The sequence below is a fragment of the Anser anser genome, assembly GCF_964211835.1.
Source record: "Anser anser genome assembly, chromosome: 11".
Taxonomy (NCBI): domain Eukaryota; kingdom Metazoa; phylum Chordata; class Aves; order Anseriformes; family Anatidae; genus Anser; species Anser anser.
The window spans coordinates 18,891,128-18,911,282 of NC_139732.1; the positions used below are offsets into that span (position 1 = coordinate 18,891,128).

At 40.9% G+C, this 20,155-nt stretch overlaps 1 protein-coding gene across 14 annotated transcripts in view; it reads right to left on the minus strand.

Annotated features, from left to right (window-relative positions):
* Positions 1 to 20,155, minus strand: part of LOC310905406 (uncharacterized protein) — a gene marked incomplete at its 5' end in the record, with an annotated part of 392,143 nt that overhangs the window by 185,162 nt on the left and 186,826 nt on the right. The window contains one exon of one of the 14 annotated variants that reach the window (XM_083851640.1): positions 521 to 1,812. The exons of the other annotated variants lie outside the window; for them this stretch is intronic. Coding sequence (XP_083707766.1) covers positions 1,794 to 1,812 — 19 coding nt within the window. The 3' untranslated portion in view covers positions 521 to 1,793. Of the gene's footprint in view, positions 1 to 520; positions 1,813 to 20,155 lie in introns of those variants that run through there. 14 annotated transcript variants of the gene reach the window in all.

The following is a 20,155-nucleotide window of genomic DNA, read 5'->3' on the forward strand; positions in this document are numbered from 1 at the left end:
AATATTAAAAGTAGCTCAGCTTCGTGCAAATTCTGCTTTCAGCCCACTGCAGGAGTCACTGCTAAAGACATGCCCCGAAACAAAGCGCAAGGAAGCAGGGTGCAGGGTTTCCGATGCTAACCTAAAATCCCAGACCATTTAAGTTCAAGCAGTTCTTGCAGCCCCACCAGCTTCTTACATGAATTCAGGCGAGTCATTCAGGCACTATCGGCACACACTGCTGATAAGGGACAACATCAAAGGCATCATCACTCTCAAGGGACCAATTATAAACTCCAAAACACAGCTCTCTGCAGCAGCTCGGCCTGACCCCAAAAGGTCTGATACACTTCCAGATAGGTCAGCCTCTGCTGTGGCCCACCTGCAGGTCAGCCTTCCCTGAGTACAGACGGTCCTGAACCCTTCCTCCCTCCCTCCCCTCCTTCTGCCTGCAAACAGACAGGAGTTGAAAGAATAGGGGCCTACTGCTGGCCTTTTCGGGTGGCTGAGCCCCTCGCTATGCGCTGGAACCACGAGTAACAAGAGCCACATACACAGAGCTGGCTTCAGTGTAGGCCCCCAGGTCTAGTACAGATGGAGAAGTGACTTCATAGCCAGCCCTAATTATCATGTAACGTCGTGAGGAAATGCTTTCTGGCTCCACTGAAGGCAATGGCAGAAGTCCCATTATCAGGATTCTAGCTTGCAATGCTACAGCTGTATCACCAGATCACACCCTAAGTGTTTATATGCTATTGATAGGCTTGCAATATATTTGAGCCAAATTCCAAAATTTAGACTTGGATATACAGTATTGTCAATGTAGATTTTATACTACTAACTCCCTACCCAAACTTCATGCCCATATTTCATACCTGAGCATGGAATTGCTGGACCCACTTCAGTAATTGCATGTGTGCCTGGCTTGAGCCCGAAAGTCAGAGGTGCAGATATTCAAGTTTATAGATCTTGAAATTCTGTGTATTCCAGCAACTCTTACTGTTCATGAATTCTACTTTTAATAATATGTAAGTTTAGAGTTATCATGTTTCGTGACAGTTTGCCAGTGAAATCTACTTCAAACCCAGGATGACTCAGTTGACCCATACATCTTTTCATGTGGCCAGAAAGGAATAAATGAGCTTTTAGGATCCTGGTGGGATACTGAGATGCTTGGCCATTACCACATACAAGTTTTCAAATCTGTATTTCCTTCAGAGATGAGCACCTCACAGTTCTGCTGTGGTCTCTTGTAAGAGAGTGCACATAACCTATCCATACCTTTCCCCTCTGAGGATTTTTGAGGCAAAAAAAGTATGGGCCAAATTCCAAAAGCCACTGAGGAACTGGAATTACTTCTAAAACTAAAACCTAGTCCTGAAGTTATTTTGTAGTCTTGGTTCCATTGCCCAGGTGCTGAGGGAAGCAATGAGATGGAGGTGGCTGAAACTGCAGCCCTGCAGTGCCAGTGACTGGAGCTCCCTTGACTTCCACCAGGGCATCGCTACTTACAGCTAAGAAGCTGGGTTGTACTAAAAGGCAAACCACCGACAACCTGCCTCAATCCTCATTTTTGTTATCTTTGTTACTTGGCAAGTCAGTGGCAGCACATTTTCATGAAGGCAGGTCTCAGGAAGGATGCTACCTGGCTTCATCAACTCCAAGGCCAGGAGCAGATTGCATCGCAGCACCACTCCCCTCCGAGTCAGCATTGCCTAACCTCGGCGGTGCCTCCCAGCTGGCAGCACACGATCAGCACCTCACAGTTACGGAACAGCCATGTGGTAGCCATAGCATCACTTGCATCACTCAATTCATCTTCTCCCACGTGTTCTTAAAAAAAAAAAAAAAAAAAAAACAGGCAGGAATACTGCAAGATGCTCAAGTACATATCACCTAATGACCTATGATAAATATCACATGCACGTAATGTTGAACAGGCTACACCAACTGCCCTGCTGTATGCCCTTCATCTGAGACTTTCACTTCTTTAAACACCGTGCTCTGTAGAAAGAGTTGTGGATGCTTTGATTTTTTTTCCATTCTTAATAGTGAAGAGGGTGGGTGCAAATAAAGTTAGATTCTAAATGACAAATTCAAGTCAAAGCCTTTTGGTTTAAAGGATTTACAAAACTTCCTCTGCACATCATTATGCAACGCTGCAGATAATGTATTGACAGGCTGGTCCAGATCACTGCCATGCTTAGATCAAAGATGAACACACAAACTCACAAAAATCACAACCTCCCAATAGGAGGGAATAACAAAAGGGCAGCTTCTCTTCTTCCTTTGCTGTCACTGTTTATAAAGTATGTCTTCTTCCAAACCAAGAATGATGTACCCAGTGCTAACAACTCATTACTTTGTGAGGCCAGAAGGTGGAGTTATAACGTTAGAGGGCCATGGCAGCACACCCAAAAGCTACACATCCAACTGAACACTAGCTCTATTACAAAAATACACTAGGATTTTGTGATCACTTAGAAAAGAAGCCACCCTGTTGTCTACCTGCCTTTTAGATGCTAGCATACAGCACCACTGCACTAAGGCAAAAGCAGAGAGGGCGCTTAAAGCCAGAAAGTCGCCTACAAAAAGCAAGCACAACCAAAGAGAAGTACATTCAGTTTTTGCATGTTGGTTTTTTTTTCCAAGCTCAGAGCATTTTTAGTAACATCTGCAATGAACTGTTTAAGTTACGCTCTCTTTTGTGAATGCATATTATAAATGAGCGAAGGCAACCTTGTTACTTCCATATAGACCACTGGATAACCATGTATATATACATATATCTGTTGAAACACAAAGCCAAGTCAGTCAGCCAGAAAACTATGCACTGAATGGAAAATTTGAAACAAAATCATCTGCTGATTACCATCTCAGCAGTGTCCCTTTAAGCCAAAATAAACATTTAGCGCCAGTCCATCAGTAGTTAGTAGGAGGATATATTTAAGCTGACTCCCATCTATTGGCACCAGTGTAATTGGAGGAGGGATGTTAAATATGCCACCCTTTCCAAGCAGTGCTGATTTCCCATCCCAGGCAAATGAAAATGAAAGCACATAACGTCCCTGAGAAGCCCCAGAGCCTTGCACTCACAAATGAAAACTGAGTCCTCAGTTAAGACTTGGCAGGAAAGCAACTCCCTGACGTTCATCAGAGATGATGCCGCTGGTGCAGTGACTGTATCATTTACATTTATACTCTCAGTGCTCAGCTATCCCAGAGGTCTGACTGCACAGCTGGAGATCCTTGGCCTGAAATTAAAAATAAAAATAAAAGCAAACCAAAAAAGAGTATCTTGAAGTTATTAAGGACTGAGGTTTCTCCTCAGAGATACCTACCACAAGACTGAGGTAAGGACTGAGAATTAAAGCCAGCGAAAGGAGACTTCAAGACCAACAGAAAGTCAATGGGCAGAGAATTTATTCAGAATGACAAAACCACGTGGTCGTGAATCCCAGAAGACCGAAGGCGACTAGCTTTATTCAGCATGAAACTGGATTCTCCTTAAAAATTCTGCTGAACTGGAGCTTGTAAAAATATAATAAGATAAATCCTTCAGGAAAGTATATGAACAAGCAAGAAAGGTAATATTGTATTTTGGACAGACTCCACATGAAGTGACATGGGAGCAGGTGAATCTAACAAGCTAGCGTACATAGGAACATGGGAAAAAAAAAAGAAAAAAAAGAAAAAAAAAAGAGATACAAGGGGAATACAGTAGAAAAGATGTCAACCACGATGGATTAAGGACAGAACAGCTCATGCTGCATGGCTCATTCCTGATAAAGCCTGTAACTGCCACACCACAACACAAGCAAAACGGTTTTCAGCCTTTGATGGGGACAGAGGTGGAAAGAGGTTAGAGAGGGGAAGCCAGGAGGTGTAGGAGAAGGAAATGGCTTATAAACTTAGGGTTTTGGTAATGACTTAAATACCTACTTCAAAAAAAAAAAAAAAAATTGAAGTCTACAGCCAGTTAAATAACAGGCCTTAAAAAGTACAGGCTCGATCCATTGTGCTTCTTTTATGAGAAAATATTTAACATGTTTTGGGTTTAATTTTTTTCTTTATAGATTCAGAGTACTTCACCTTATTAACTAATGTATCTAGCAAAGGTCATAAAAGAAAAGGTATCGTCAAAAACAAATGTTAGATTTTTTTTTTTAAAGCTCTTGAAGTGATCTGTCTAACTCTGTTTGAGTTTATGAGATGCCAAAGTTTAATCAAAAATCTCTATTGTCATATCTTCCAATTATTATTTTACAGAGAATGCTACGATAAGAATCGACTAGATCAGCACACTAGCGAACTGCTTCTTATTAGGGTATTTCCTACACTTAAAATAGCTATTACACTATACATCACAGAACATTAAGTACCCTAGGCATCAAATCTCTTTATTATTCTCTGATGGAAATCATTGTAAGTGATAAAAACACATTTCAGATTCATTCTGAAATATGTGTGGGAGGCAGTCCCTCTTTGTCTTTAAAAGACAAATACCTAAGGTACGCCTGTTGTATTGATGTGGCCTAAGCACTTACGTTGCTTCTAATATTTAGCAGACATGTGTTACTAACTTGTCTTTTTATGTTTATAATTTTTCTTTGCTTTTTCCTCTGTCTTCTTGAACAACCTCAAGCACCAGCATGCTGAAAAACAGACAGTAGTGGTGCAGAATAAAGCCTTGTAAAGGGCACAGCAGTGAGTTAACTGCATCGTTGTGTTAAATCCACTGCTCAGCCACACAGCTTTCCTACGCAGCCGGGCATTCCGCCAACCAAGATTTCTACCAGAAAGAAGGCATGTTTGCAAGAGGTGCAGAGGTCCAGACATCAGTAAGTCTTCTTCAAACTAGCCCCATGTAAAGCACATACACAGAGAACAGCACCCAGAGCACTCGAGAGGAATGCAGCATTCACTTCTAACAAACCCTGCAGGGAACGGAGCAGGTGCGTGAGCCTCCTGTCTGAGAGAACGAAGAAAAATCTGTTAATATTTAACTCCCAAACAAATGCTGAGATTACTGCAGAAAGGCTTACAATTTATAGCGCATTGACTCAAGCAGCTGGTGAAACACTTAAAAGCCTGTAAGGTAATATGGTCATTAGGACTATTTAAATTCTTTTGAAGGAATTCAGCAAAAGATTCCTAGGCTGCTTCAAACCAAATACTCAAAGGCTCTCATTGACAAGCTGTAATGGGATGGACAGGAATGTTGTGGTGTTGATAAGAGGACCTTTAAAGCTGAAACGTGCTAAGGATAAGTTTTGACAACCTGGATGACAGCTCTGAAGGGAGAATATATCTGAAGAGGCAAGAGGTTTAGATTCCTATCACCCTTCTGAAGAAGAGCGAATATCCAGGTAGTGAACAAATCTGCCCAAAGGTGCTCTGAGCTATAATGCAGTTTTACAGGAGAGCACCTGATCTTTGCAACGTGTGAGGAGCAGCACTGTCCCTGCCAGCGGCAGGGCCACTGGATTATGCAGAAGGGAAACTTGTCTCACTGTTCTGAAGAGATACTTATCAAGACCGGCTACCAGCACATGCTACCCTTCTTTTAATCAGTGACAGATCTGGACACTCATACGCTGAACAGAACTTTCCATCTGTTGTTCTGTTGAACAAGTTTCAAATCGGAAATCGCTAACATTTCTACTTTATCTGACAATCAGTGCCCCACACAACGAAAAGAATCGATCATTCTAAAAGCTGTGTATTTCCACTGCCCAAAAATGGAGTTTGTAATGCAATGTATTAATACGTTATAGGAAGTTGGAATTATTTAATTAATACTGTTGGGCAGTGTAAACCTAATGGCAGTTTTGCATTCCCTAAATTAGAAGGGAGATGAAAGCACAGCTTGCTGTGCCTTTGTCTCCTCTGGCTGAAATGCAGCCCGCTGGGTTCCTACGTGCGCTGCCGGCCTCCCCTGCGCCCCGTACCCTCAAGCTCCAGCACGTTCTGCTCTTTCCCTGCTGCAATACCCTCAGCTCTCCTTCCCGATTGCCTCCACCACAGTATCTCCTCATGTTTAGTCTAGTCCGGCGAGATCTTCCAGCCGGAGAGGATCACCACGGGCTGTGACTAGACCAGGCCTATTCCTGCAGCTTGGCCAAAGAGCTCTTCCTCTTGGCTGCCAGGCAAAGCAAACACGAGCAGCCTCCGGCGGCTGCAGCTCTGCCAGCCGGATTTGGGGGACTACAGCTCCCAGCCTGCTGGCAGCCCAGGCTTGCTGTAAAAACTTCTGGGACCATTTGCACTTGTTAATCACGGGGCCCGATTTATATAGAGAAGGAGAGAAAGGCACAACAGAGTGCCTGTTTGTAATTCTTGTTTTACGAATCCAAGAGAAACTCAACTGCAGTGATTTAGCAACTGTACCATCCCCTTTTCTCTAAAGATGATCACTCTTTAGCTGCAGAACTTACTCTCTACACACCTGTATCAAACTTCTTGCTACCTGTTGTGGCAAGGGATTGCACAAAATAAGAGGAAGATCAGAAAATCTAGTAAAACCCTCACACCTCAGATAAGCACATTCAAAATCTGACAGAAGCTACATTCACAGAGATACTCTAAATGCTATGAAACCCAGGAAAATCATAATGAAAGGAAATTGCCACTAAACTACTTGCAACTTTTCCTCCTCAACTTTAAAGTATTAGCATGGGCAAAGAAGGGAGTGAGATACTAATGTTGCACCAAGATAACATATCCGCAAGCACCTGCACGATACTTAGACAAAGAAAGAAAGGACCAGGATTTAGTCAGAGCATCCCACAGACAAAATACTGCAAAGCTGCTGTCATTTTTGGTCAGCAAAACCAGAAGATCAGAATTAGTGGGAGACAGGAGTCAGAGAGGTGTTTGGGACCCAATCTAGGTGCAGGTACTGGTGCTTGGTCTTGCTGAACTTCATGAGGTTTGCATGGGCCCACCTCTGGTCAGAAGAGCTCTCAAACAGAGACACAAATCCTACTGTGACTTCATTTTATTTCTTCACTTTACGGTCCTTATACCAAGAGAAAACCCTCAAGTTAATGGCTATGTAATTTTCCACAGTATAAAGTGTTAGATGGGCAGGAACGTAGGAAGCTCTCAGGGAAGAATCTTTTAGCCTGTCGAGCTTAATTGTGCGAGTTTTCTCCCGGATGGGAGATCCTTACCAGGGAAGTGAAGGGGGCTGCTCACACCAAGGCTGCTCAGCCAAGACCTAGTTTCAGTGACAAGACTTGACGCTAGGACTCAACAGCAAACTAACTCTATATGTTGGTAGAGAACCAACACAAAGAGCTAATCATGAACTGTGGTCAAGTACGTATGTGAAGAGATGGAAGATCACCAAGAAGGCTCTACAATATTAGAGGCTAATATTTTAATGATCTGGTTTTAAATAATACATCATCTTTTGAACAAGCTAATTCTTTATGGATGAGAGTCTTTAAACCAAATGTAATTGAGCTACAGTGTTTCTATAGTGGTGTCCCCTCATCCCAAATCTCTTTTAACACTCATTGATTTCTGCCAGACACTCATTGGAAGAATTAATTAATTTATGAACTTGTCATTACAAGTCATTGATTAAGGTGTCCTTCCTTAAAGATTTAATTATGCCCAAAGATAAAAGATTTGCTAATTATTGTCTTTTATCTAATTGAAGCTTTGTATTACAAATAAAGTTCAAAGGTTTAAGACAGTTGCCCTTTCAACCATTTGGGCAAAGATGAGAATTTAATTAGAGGAGAGACCATGTTCTCACTGGCATTTTCAGATGTATTCCAGGAGCCATTCTGGTAACGGAATTGATGACTATTCAATGTGTGGAGACCCCCAGAAAATCTTTTAACCTTCTATTTATTTATTTATTTAGTCTTTCAAATGTTTTCACACCATTCCTCTCTGGTTTGGATCTATCAAGCAATATGACAGCCTGATCCTGCTAGTGAAATATCTTAAATCACAGATTTTAAAATTCCACTTGTCTTTTTCTTACAACTTTATTTTCTCTGACAATGGGAACAATTTCTAATAATGTGAGGTTTTAGGTTTTCAGGAAAAGATAGCAGCAATAACCTCACTTAAGAATTGTTCTTAATTGATGACTAGAGGAGAAAAACATCAATGTCCAAACATCAACATTTCCCAACAATAAACAGGAAAAAAGAATACTACATACGAATTTTCTTTCTGTGTCATTAAACAAACTCACGAGCTTGTAGGCTCATTTCATAATAGCACAAAATCCAGAAATGGACGTGTCCACAGAAAAGCAAACGCTAGCATACAAATGGCTCAATTTTAAAGCTTCCTAGGATGAGACCACATTTGCATAAAATTGAAGCACAAAGCTAACCTGTTTGGTACACGTATACATTTACCAGTACCGCATGCAAATATCACCTGCAGGAACTGTACTTGCAAACGATAGCAAAGATATCACACTGTGTTCATAATTATTAGGCTCTGAACACAGCTGCAGCTCTGAAGAGCTGGCCCACTGGGACCCCCTCGTTTCCCAGCAGCATTTACTGCCATCTTACAGAGAACCCAGGGCTCAGCCGACAAGTGCTACACAGATACTAAGACTTCATGGCAGTACGCGGGCAAAGGCCCTGACAGTCCCCATTAAATATAAAATAATTACTCTGAAACTATATACTACTCTAGGCAGGTATTTGGTCATAATAAATGCCCACTAGACTACTAGCTAATGAAATTGCTTGACATTTATACATATAATCAGAAGTCTAATCAATCAATCCATCTATATACCATCAAACTACAGTTTTGAAACTGCTCTTGATTTATGACTTAGTTTATAGGAACAGAATATTCAACACTTCAGTGAGCCAGTGTTTCCTCACTTTTTATTTCTCTTCCTCAAAAAACACATATTGGAGGCTTGAAAGAGTGAGCAAGCTTTGAGTGTACTTTACTGAAATAACCGCATACCAAAATATTTCTGAACTCTAGTACTTGGCCCAAATTCCCATAAATTTTATTACTTCTGAGAACCGACCAAGTAAATTTCCATGCACACAGTAAAGCCACCAAGGCTGGAAGAGGGAAAGAGAAAGACATTCATCAAATGGCCGGGTGACACAAGATTCACAGCTCTTGTGTGAGCACTGCCATGAACGTTGGTCATCTAAAAAAAATAAAAAAAATAAAAAAAAAATGGAAGGAGATTCTGGATCACAGAGCTGTTATATTTTGAGTCCATGAGTTCTGTCCAATAGATGGCATAACTACAGCCAGTCCAAGTGCATTAAGCAGCTCTGCAAAGACGGACCAGATTTGTAGAACCAGAAAAATATTCTGTTCTATGTAGTGAAATAACTTCTAGTGTCCTAGTTATAAAGATCAAGATGAAGAAACGTTTTGCAGAAGAAACCAAATCCCCAAGTGCTAATGCTGGATTACTGAGACATTGACAAGATCCAAAAATTCACCCTCACGCCACAGGAAAAATGAAACCTGCTTTGCTTGGTGAGTTGAAATGTTGCCAGCTTTCAGCCAATTTTCATCCAGGTGAAGGCTGTGCTGGTAAATAGCAGAGGCACCCAGTTCCCTAGGCTGCATACTGCACTCAACTCCTCTTTTTGTTGTGTGCAGAGCACAACCGTGGATTAAGTACCACATCCCAAGGAGGAACCTTGCAGTGTGCGTGCCACAGAACCAACAAAACCCCAAACACACCTCAAGCTTGTGCCTGATTTATGTCCAATCAAAAGAAAAACTCAATAATCTTTCTCAGCAATGTCTTTTTCCTCAGAACCTTCCCAGGGGACTCACCACCTTTGCTGTGACTCTTCCAGCTTCAAAACCCAGCAGTTCTAGCCACGTGTACTATAGGGAACACACGTCCTCGGCATGCTCCAAGAAATATCTGAGGGGGATCCTACTCCCCTCAGATGCTTACCGGCACTGTACAGAGTCAAGAACATCAGTAAAACTGGATTTGTACCTCTTCATTTATGAGTGATGAGGTAGAAGAAAGTTGACCATATAAAAGAAAGGCAGCTTTCCTCCCCTATTTTAAATGCTGATTAACATATTCTTTAAATGAAAGAGCAGAGTATCAGAAGAGACAAATAAAAGTACTTTCTAAGACCTGAAAAATATCCATGGCACTTTACTGTAAAGCATTTGTCTTTGTACACAAGGCAGAGATTTGTATGTGCTCCCCTAGAAACATGCTGCACTGAGCTGGGCAAATACAGTAATCTCTGCTTAAACATTATTTCTAATTTAGGAGTAATTGTCTTCAGTTCACTGCAGTACTTGTTGCTTTGTGGATATCCAAATACCCACATTGCAACTGAATTTCACCACCAGTGAGGCTCATTAACATAGCAGAAAACTGAGCAGGCTAATTCTGTGATCTTGACAACACCGAGTGTGCACTTCAGAGTCTCTGAACCTACTCATCGTGTAAGTGATTTCAAGGGCTATCCGCAGCCTACTAGAGAAAAGTAGTATTAACAGCAAAACATTTGGCGAGAAAGTAAAACTAAGCAGAACTTGAACAGCCCAAAATTGCCTAGGAAAAAAAAAAAAAAAAACATACAAAAACGATTAATTCCAATCAATGCATCTTTTTCTCTTTAGATATTGATCTTGCTGAATGAATGACACAGCTCTCCAGCAGAGAAGCGGGGAAGACACCAGAAGCTAATGCATTATTGCCAGGAGCACCTCCGTGAAGCCTTTATCTAATGCTCCCACTGCAGCCAGTAGCAATCTGCCTCTTGCTTTGTTGTATCAGAACCTGCACTTCCACGTTCCACGGGTACAAATCTCAAGTTTCAGACTCTAGAAGTTGCTGCCTTCAGATTATTTTTTAAATTCAAAATTTGGAAAGGATACACAATTAAGCGTGCCTGTTGAAGCTTTCCTTCCTTGATGCTTTCATGCTGTCTTACACTGGAGTTTGCTTCATTGTTCAACAAGGGACTGCAAGTCACGAGTGGGGACCTAGTCCCTGCACGACAGGCTCTGCCCTCAGACAGAAAGGAGAAAATCAAAGTGAAGTGTCCTCATACTTGAGAAAAGCTTGAATCTTGTCAGATCTTTATGTGGTTTATTTATTTTCATAAGTAAGCTCCAATATCTGGGCATCTCCTAGTATTATTTATAGGCATTTCTATAGAGCTCATAATCACAGTATCTGAGTGCCTCACGCTATTTACGATATGCCATTTATCTCGAGGGTAGAGCTCTCCTCCTTTCTGCTTTGAAGATGGCTTCTCATAGAGATAAGGTACAGATGATTAACGCCTTCTGCACTTGGCATCTTGCGACATGGCTGTTTGGGGAAATGCAATTCTTTAATCAGACTCTAAAGGAGCGGACTTGGGTTCTGTTGATCTTTTTTGGACTGTACTGTTTTTCTCCGAATATGAGAGCATGGTCAATTTCAAAAAAAAATGGGAAGGGAACAGGAAATTGCATAAAGAAATCAGCAACCGTGTTTTTCTTTCTTGAAAAGCCACACATGACAAAATACCTTCCTTAAAAGAATAGAAGCCTAAGCAGTGTCTCCATCTGGTCAGTTATGTGAACACATGAACCACGCTACGTGGGGACTTCATGTCAGACATGCCTCAGCGCCCGCCAGTATTCCAGGGAACATTCTTTCCCAGTCTTTCTGAGAAGGCCAGGATGTTTCCTGGAAGGCCGAAGGATGGAAAGTGAAGCATCTTTCATACTGACTGACACTGAACAGTTTTTCTGCCTGGCATGAGCTCACATATCCAGTGAGATTATTCTGCATTTTCTTGATGAGTGAATGCAGTTTCTTCAGCCCTGAGATGGACTGAGATTTGTCCTTTTATACAAAACATACAGGAAAAATGCAATTATCTGATAAATAGCCTGTCTTCAATGATGACTCTTGGAAAATATTTCTAGGAAAGAGTAAGTAGGACATGATCTCAAATGAAGAGGTTACTTAAAAGGTTGAGGTTTCTCATAGCTCAGTGCTATTCTGTCAAAGAGGTCAAGTTTCAATTGCTGAAGAGATGTAAGATTTTAAGCAGAAAATGCATTTGTATCAACAATACATTTAGGTCATAAGGAAAAGGCATTTTTAAATCTAACTCACACCCCTAAGGATGCTAATGATTCTTAGAAGGTCTCAGAGAAGATTAGAGAAAGATCAGATAAAGATAACCATCAATAAGGGTGACACAGATCTAACTTCTTGGCTTTCCTTGGCTATGTACCTTCAGTGTCTGACGCACTGACCTTAAGCAGAAACAGGATACTAACAACCATTTCCTCGCCGGAGTAACTATGGAGAATTTGCTAGCAACACTCCCTTCAGCGATTAAAGGAATTTGCATGGGCTTTGCTGCTACCCAAATTTCACAAGAATCTCCATGATCAAGATTTCCAAAGGAAGGACAACTGCTAAGAGATGAAATTTATGAGAAGATAAGTTAATTCTGAAGGTATTTCTAAATAGCACCAAACGACTCACTATGAACAGGCACTTCCACAAGCTTAACACATCTTCAGGAAGCCTCACCAGAAGTGTATTCTGAGTGAGGTGGTGTCAGCTTAGAAAGATACACAATATTTCTATAAGATGAGTCATTTACTAGTTGCCACTTAGTTTCCCATCTATAACTTTTAGTCCGTCAGAAAAAGGAGCATGAGTTTTCAACATGATGAAAGCAGAAATGCTGGTTATAGAAGAGCTGAATTCTTAGATATTTGTTGAGAACTTGAGAACGATCTGACTGAGTAAACCTTCCACTGTCAGAACAGGAACAAAGCTCTACTGGTAAATTATTCCCGTGATAATGAACGTGGGGATCCTTTGGAAGTCAGCCCTAGGTTAGTTCTTCACACTTTTGTTTTTAGAAAGTTCTCAGAGGTACAGTTTGAACATATCAAGAGTGTAAAATACATTCCAAAACGAAAATAAAAGACAGCACCTAACTATGATGATATGCCCAAGAAATCACTATAAGTTCACAACCTAGCAAATTTTAAGTCAGAAATGCCACAGAATACAGTCAGCTCAGATTCCTAGATCTGAGCCTCCTATATATATATATATATCTGTCCTCCTAATATACCCAGGTGTGCTGAAGCACAGAGTCCTATTTCTTAGGCTGCCTTCCCCATAGAAAGCCAAGGTCAAGTTTCATTTCTGAACCCAGTGTTCTTACCCAAGTACATGGATGGGAAAGAATGGGACAGATCCAAATGGATCATATGAAAAAATGCAAAGAAATAATTCACAGCTTAAGTTACACTGATGTGGATTTTGGAAAATTGACATTAAAATCAGCTCAGTATTTCTCACTCTATTTCCTTAGCAAAGAGATTTCCAGAGAAAAATATCCAAATAAAGAATAAAAAGGCAAAGAAGAGAGACACTGAAAAGTATAAATAAAAGTGCAAAATAGATCAGTTCAAGCTGTTGAGGAATTTTGTAAGAAACAAAGTTCAAATTCACAATACTACTCATCGTTCCATTCACACTTAGTTGGGAGAAAACATTTGTAAAGGTTGCATCAAGGGCTGCAAAAATAATTGAGGTTTTTGGAAAAGAGATGATGGTGAGCGAAGACTAGCTGGTCTCTATAGCTCAAGAGAAAGGGTGAATGAAGGGAGAAGGAGGATCCAATTTCCCATTGAGGCAGGAGAGGCAAACGGTGGATTGAGGCAAATGAACTGCTTCTCGGCTGCTAGTTTGAAAACAGAGGGCCATCAGCTGAAGCCAGGGAGAGCGATAGCAATTCAGTTACATTTCATAAATTGTGCTGGCACAGAAGAAGAAGCTAAAGTCAGCACTAGATGTAAGCATCATAAATCAGATCAAGAAGCAAATGAACACACACAAGGCCTCATCTTCCTGTTTATACCAGCACACAGCAGGAGGGAAAGCAGCAAAATCGATTCAGCAATGGGTACTAAGTCCAGAAAGGAGAATGAGACCTGGGAGGTGGGGGTTGTTTGGTTTGGGGTTGGTTTTTTTTGCATGTTTTTTGTTTGTTTGGTTGGTTGGTTTGTTGTTTTTTTTGTTGTTGTTGTTGTTGGGGGAGGAGGGAGGGTCGGGGGAATCTGTTAAAAGAACAAGAATATAGGCAACCAGATTAGATACCCCTGTAAATGAGACAGATGCCAGTGGAGCGCTCTTTCCTTTCTGTGGCAGAGGTCCCTGGAAGTGCTCTACCAGGCCCAGCACAGGAGACTGCATTTTTTCGGAGCTCCACCTGGAGGGAGGAGCAGTGGTGTTCACATGCAAGACGACGTACACGGTGTTCTCAAGAGAAAGCTGTTCCAGATGATGGATTCCAAACCAAGAAGGCTTCCAGGTCTCCGTGTGGAAAGCACAGAGAAAAGCATAGCACATTAATGGCTTTTTTTTCTTCTTTGCCCCCTTGCAAAAGTATTCCTAAAATGTGATGAGCCTTATTGTTATTGCTAATGTCACACTCCTGGGAAGTTCCTTACCACAGACGGAGCTGGCAGGAGGGCAATCCCTGCTAGCATCCCTGCTATGCAATGCCGCTCACAACTTACAGGAATACTCTTACGAAGCCTGGCATGATGCTTTGCAGGTGCTAAATTTTTTTACTTCTCATATTGGGACAAGGAGCAGAGTAGGTGTCTTCAGCCATTTTAATATGCTTTATAATGTTCCAGATGCTGAGTGCTAGTTTCACTAAGAGCTTCTCATTATCATAAAACTTACATGCTCTGTGGGCTGAAAAAAACTCTTCAAGGCGATAATAATAAGCATATTAATTTGACAAAATGATGAAAAGATCATGCGAAGATGCTACAGGGCATGCAAGGACATTGCAAATAATCTTTCCCAAGGACTTGAAAAAAAATAATAGCAAAATAAAAGTTTTTTTCCTCTGTGATGTTCTTTATTTAGGATAATAAAATTATCCTATTTAAAATCAGTACTGAACAGCCAGCATCTCACACATTTAAAGCATAGTAAAAACACTGTGACTGGTGTTCTGGAGCAGCCCTGTAGATTGGCATGTGAAGTCTTTGCTGAGAACACATCTTTTGATTAGTAGGGTAACACGGCCAATGTAGCTCTTGAGCAGTGAAAGCTGCATACGCTCCATAATGTCAGATTGTTTCAATGATAGTTCACTGTAGACTTTTTTAAACATTTCAATGAGCTGTGGCATTTTAGGTTAGAATACCTAAAACATTATGTGCTGGAGACGCTGTTCAAAACACACCACGGAAAACAAGTGATAAGACGTCTCCCTGACAGCAATATACAAGTTTCTCCGACGAGTTTACTCCCAGACATTTCACCAAGGGCAACTTGCCTCTGCCTCAAGAGCAACTGCAATCTACACGTACCTTAATGCAGCAAATGCTCAATTACAAACTGCAAAACAGCTCAGTCCCACTGAGCATTTCAATCAAAAGAGCAAAAGAAATATATCCTTATTTAGTCAGACCTAAAGACAAAAGTTACTTCAGGGAAGCCCTTGTAAGCTCACAGGACAGACTGTTTTTTCCATGAATGACCTCAACACCTTATCATTCCTTATTTCAGCCATGCAGTACATCTTTTGATCCCGAGAGATTAATGTTTGATATTAAGCCTTTTTATGGGTTTTATCCAAATGTCTAAAGAGTCTTCCCAAGGAAGTATACACTCACCTTGGGAAGCATTAACCACACAGTACAACTTGATTTTACGCACAGCCATGTACGTGAATCATGCCCACTTCTTTCCAGAACTGGTGTCTCCGAAGAAAATATTTCAATATAAAATTTGAATCAAGGAAGTTCTCATGATCAGGTGATAGGAAAACTAAGCACTTTTTATTACCAGATATATTTTTTATTACCATATACCGTGATTTACCAGATTACCTAAAGACAAAACATGTATGCACACCACAGCTGTTAAACACTCAGGTACTACAGATTCAAGAAGCGCACGGCAGATTTATACCAGCTTTCAAGCACGCGGGCACCATGATACACTGTGGTTTGAGATGCTGCAGTTTATTCCCATGCTAAGTATAAAAGACAACTGTGATAGTTCAAATAGCTTTGCATAGCGACTGTTGAGATTTTAATGATAACTTTATTAATAATGTAGTAAACGAATGCTGATGAAATCTCTAACATTCTCTTTAACTGCAGCGGGTAATAAGAAATTGATCCATTTAACTCATTTTCCCCTAAGTTAAAAGGAACTCCATAAAAGCCGCCATTCCTCCTTTACACCAGCTCTGGACACACACCTTATGCCAGGATAGGACAGTAGGAAAACAATCGTACAGAACATCACTTACAGGTTCCCGAATATACTGCAATAGCATTGAAATATGTAATGGGTGATGTAAGGAGGTGAGGCAGGAGGGATTCCAACTTCTTGGTGGGTGTGGTGGAATAAAAAGGGTACAACCTAAGAAAATGTCTAATACCAGTTTCCAGTAGGACAGCTGCAATTTGAATGACCCAACATAGATGGATACAAAAGCTTCATGTGCTGCCCTCTTGTTACCCTGAATTTAAGAGAACCACAATCTATAAGAAGAAAAAAGATGTCTTTTGTTTGTTTGTTTTTGCCTTTTTTTTTTTTTAATAAACTAAAAAAAAAAGTAGCAAAATAAAACTAAATATGACTCGGCCACCCAAGGAAGAAAGGTTGACAGCCTTCATCCTCAGAAGCATTCTCAATGCACTTGTATCTTTTCTTGTTACGCCAGTGGGGAACATCTAAAAACAACCAAAGTGTAATAAAACAAAGCTAACACAACATATCAAAAGGGAATTTTGTATCTTCATCAATTCATTTAAGTTGATGTATCTCCAAAGATATTTATGCCAATGGAATAATGCCAGTGTTAGAGTCTCACAGACCCCTACTACTTCAAAGGTGCATGTTTGGACCAAGAAAGCACTTCCAAAATTCAGAGAGACCTTGGAATTTGAGTGAAGCCTGGTTCTCACTAATGAAACCTCACTCGTTGTTGATCTGTCACAGTCCAGGACATTTAATTCCACTCAAAAGGACTGAGAAATCTAATGAACTTACATATTACGCAGTCCCTTTTTATATGCCTCAGTTTTCATTTTAGGATTAATAATAGTAGACAAAATCAAGCAGGACATTCACACTCCAATAGTGAAAAAGAGAGTTATAACAGGCATCAACATAATTGACGTTTAACTGAACAAACTCAAGGATAAAAGAGGTCAATTTCCAAAGATTTACATCCAAATCATCAACTCATTCTGTTTTCAGAAACTACAAAAACTTGAGAGACTAAGAGTGATGAAACATTTTTTATATATAAACGATACTAAAACCACACAGAAATCAGTAGAAAATTATAACTACTTTAAACCAAGCTATAGAATTTTATGGCAAGGATATAATTTTCTGCTAAGTTTTATAGACGTGCCCAGAAATAAAACACCAGGCCGCTATTGAGTTTTATAGGGCTTTTCGGTAAGAATTACAAACAGTGGTATTCAAACAATACTTGTGGATCAGTTTGCCAGCAGCCCTGAAGCTGAAACTGCATTGCATAAACCAGGCATTGAATAATTTGGGATAATGAACAAATTCATAAAAAGTCAGTGGCTGTTTGTCAGTAATCTGCTAACAGACAAAGTGGTAAATTCATTGAATGAAAACTCCTGGCTGTGAATAGTTCACCCAACTTTACTGCTCTGCCTTTAAGGGACTGCCTGAAGGACTTATAACTCCACAGCATTCTTGCCAGGTAATTTGTGCAGCATTTTTTAGCAACAGTTAAATTAAAAAGCCCTTATGGGAAAACTCCATGAATTTAATGGAGATGAAATCAATATGGTTCTACAGAAATTACTCTAAAACCTTCGGTTAGATCTTCTCCCCCGATCTCAGCCCCTTTACAGTGCACGCTACGGTCAACACAGCATAAGAGAATCTTAAAATGACGACTACATCTATAGGAAAAATCTCCAGCAAAAGCACTTCTGAGACCCTAGTAAAGCTTGCTTTGCACCTGGAAGAAAAGGACAACCTGAAACCGAGGAGTTAGGCAGTTCTTGGAACAACCCAAGGATGCTGATATAGCTCACTTCGCTAGGAGCCAAATTATGCCAAGAACCACTCCAGCAGCTTAGTACAAGGAAGGCTTACACACTTTTCACCTTAGGATTTGAGACAGTGTCCTTCCTCTGGAACAGTCAAGAAGCTCATAGAATTAATACAGGAATTTTATCTCGGCTAGACCACAGTTGTTTTATATTCCCACAGAAAAGCTGTTCTTCCTGACTCAATTCTGTAAAGTACTTCTCTTCGCCACTCCCTCATGCTTATACCTCCTTCACTTAATAGGAAGCTAATTAAACAGAAGTCAATGATGTGGAAAGCAGGACAAATCCCACTCTTTCCCACAGAAATAAGCATGTCCTAAAAACCCCAAGCGAGGCCCACGCAAAGACAGCAAAGCGTAACAGGCTGAAACCACAGGGGGTGCAGGCAGCACTGACGGAGCCTCGTGAACCCAGGGAGATCATAAAATTCACTTAAGAAACAAATGGCTCACAAGAGAGGGGCTTGCAGTGCTGAGAATAATAATAGAAGAAAATTTTACCCTACTTTGCACTGACATTAGCACTCAGGTTACAGGACAGCATTCCCCCACCAGCAGCCCCATAGTCAGTTTTCACAGCACTGAAAGCAGTTGGTGAGTCCAGCAGGTGGAAGGATGGCGCTGCGACCAGGAGCTCCTGGTGCTAGCTACAGCCATGCTTTCCTCTTCTCCTGAGACACCATGTGATAAAAAGGAAGGAAAGTCTGCAAGATACACCGGTTAGCATGGAAATCGTAGCAGCGGCCTAGACAAGGAGGTGGCAGACAAGATCAGAAGATTACATCTCAAAACAGTTCTTTAACTTCAAGGGAAAGTATTTAATGTTGTCCCCTGATTTTTACCTTTTCTCCTGATTAGCTTTCTAAAGCTTAGTTTTCATATCTAAGCTCATCTAAGAGGATGACCAAGGAAATATAGCCTAGCTGAAATCAACATGCTTATTAGAGCTGTTTACATTTGGTAGCTTTGTTTAGTACTGAATACATTTATGTGCAGTTATCACCATAATAAATGTAGATATCACTAATTACAATACTAGATTTTAAATGCAACTTGAGAGTCTCCGGTGGCTTTTAAAGTGGCATAATACCACAGCCAATTCAAGTTTAATTAAAACTATCAGTTTAATTTAGTTTACATTTACTGCTTAAAAATAAGCCTTTAAAAAACCAAACTTTACAGCCATTCAGTAACTATCCAACTACTCCTATTAGGTACATGAAAAATCTGAATGTTTGATTTGATTATTTTTATTTATTTACCTTTTTCCCAATCCGTACTTGCATGTCATCTTACTCTTTACTTAGTTAAGAGTGGAAAATCACACACACGTGCCTTTTCTTTACTTAAGGGATATATACGCATTTTTCCACTCAGTGCTCAAAGAATTGGACAAATAAATCCCACTGGTAATTACAGCATGTAATCTTATCTGAGGTTCAATCTGTTGCACTAAAATTCTCCCTCGCGACACCTAAAAGGGTAGACAGATAAAACAGAAGATCTCTGGAGTCTGTCCTGCTGTCCTCCACCGCTGAAGCCAACAGCAACGGGGCTGGGTCTCAGCAAGCTGCCTTAAGCCTCTGAGCATAAAGCTCTGACTTTTAAAGGAGCCCATGAAAACCGACGCGTTCTTCTGCCCTTTTGAAATTCCCAGCCTGCATTCCTATTCGTGAGAAGAATTACTCGCGTTTTATACAGCGGCAGTATTTAGGGGCCCCGCCGGAGCACGCAGCACGAGGCCCGCGCTTGGAAACCTGACAGGGCACCGAGCGGGAGGCGAGGCGGGGGCGCGGGAAGCGAGGCGGTTTGCTCAGGATCACACAACACATCATTAGAGGCCAAGGCCGCCTGATTCATCGTCGGGTTACACGGCTAAAGATCCCCAGCACGAGGGGAATTCTTCGCACAGAAGAACGATGCTTTCTTTTCAGGATTTATACAGCAAAATGTTCCTCACTTGCCTACAAAAACACCACGTTCTGAATATTGTCAGACAAAAGGTACTGGCCCAGAGGACTCTGGAGGACTCAGAGCTCCGATCCACCGTGGATCGGTGACGTTAATGG